General features: G+C 65.5%; 1 protein-coding gene across 1 annotated transcript in view; it reads left to right on the top strand.

The window, feature by feature from the left end:
• PVR (PVR cell adhesion molecule) overlaps positions 1–408 on the top strand; it is a gene marked incomplete at its 5' end in the record, with an annotated part of 11,934 nt that extends 11,526 nt beyond the window's left edge. The window contains one exon of the mRNA XM_077747396.1: positions 243–408. Coding sequence (XP_077603522.1) covers positions 243–308 — 66 coding nt within the window. The remainder of the gene's footprint in view (positions 1–242) is intronic.
• Between the last annotated feature and the right edge of the window lie 332 nt (positions 409–740).

Genomic DNA, 740 nt, shown 5'->3' with positions numbered 1-740 from the left:
GAGTGGGGTCTGGGGCGGGGGGGGGTCTGCGCTGGGGATCTGCATGTCCACAGGCGCCCCTTCCCTGCCTGCTCACTCACGCTGCCTCCTCAATGGCTTGTTGGCCTTTGGGCTGAGATCAAGGGAGGGTGTGGCGCCCTGGCCCCCAGGGAGGGGCAGGGACAGGCCTGCCACGCGCTGGCCTCGGCGGGAACGTTTTGTTGCAAGGCCCTGTGGCTAAAGTTTGACTCTCTGCTTTCCAGTGCATCACCTACACCGCAGTGGACCTTAACGGTGGCTCTTTCCAGGACCCGCCCACAGAGAGCTAGAAGTGACAGCATGGTGACAGTGTCGTCATCATCATCGTCATCATCAGGACTGCTGGAGAGAGAGACTAGGGGTGGGGAGGACGGGGCCTCCCCGCCGGCCTCTGCCCCAGTGGGGGAGGCCTCCCTCCAAAGACACTGGCCGCCTTCCTCATGCCAGACCTACCTCGAGAATGTCCCCTCTGCCCCGCTGGGCCGTGGCCGGTGCAGGTCCGGGTGTCCCCGCCACCGCCCTCGGTTCAGGTATCCCTGTAAAGGATCCCCAGACCCTGGGTAACACTCGCAGCTTCAGGTCCTCATGGCGAGAGTATGATTCAGGTCAGCAGCGTGGGTGACGGGCCCCTGGGGGCACCGGCCCAGACAGACCCCGCAGCCGCTCTCCGTCCCCCCCGCTCGGCGGCACTGACTTCTGCCAGCGACGGTGTGCGACAGCAC

Source organism: Crocuta crocuta, unplaced genomic scaffold, assembly GCF_008692635.1.
Source record: "Crocuta crocuta isolate KB4526 unplaced genomic scaffold, BGI_CrCroc_1.0 scaffold334, whole genome shotgun sequence".
NCBI lineage: Eukaryota > Metazoa > Chordata > Mammalia > Carnivora > Hyaenidae > Crocuta > Crocuta crocuta.
This window is presented reverse-complemented; position numbering and strand designations above follow the sequence as displayed.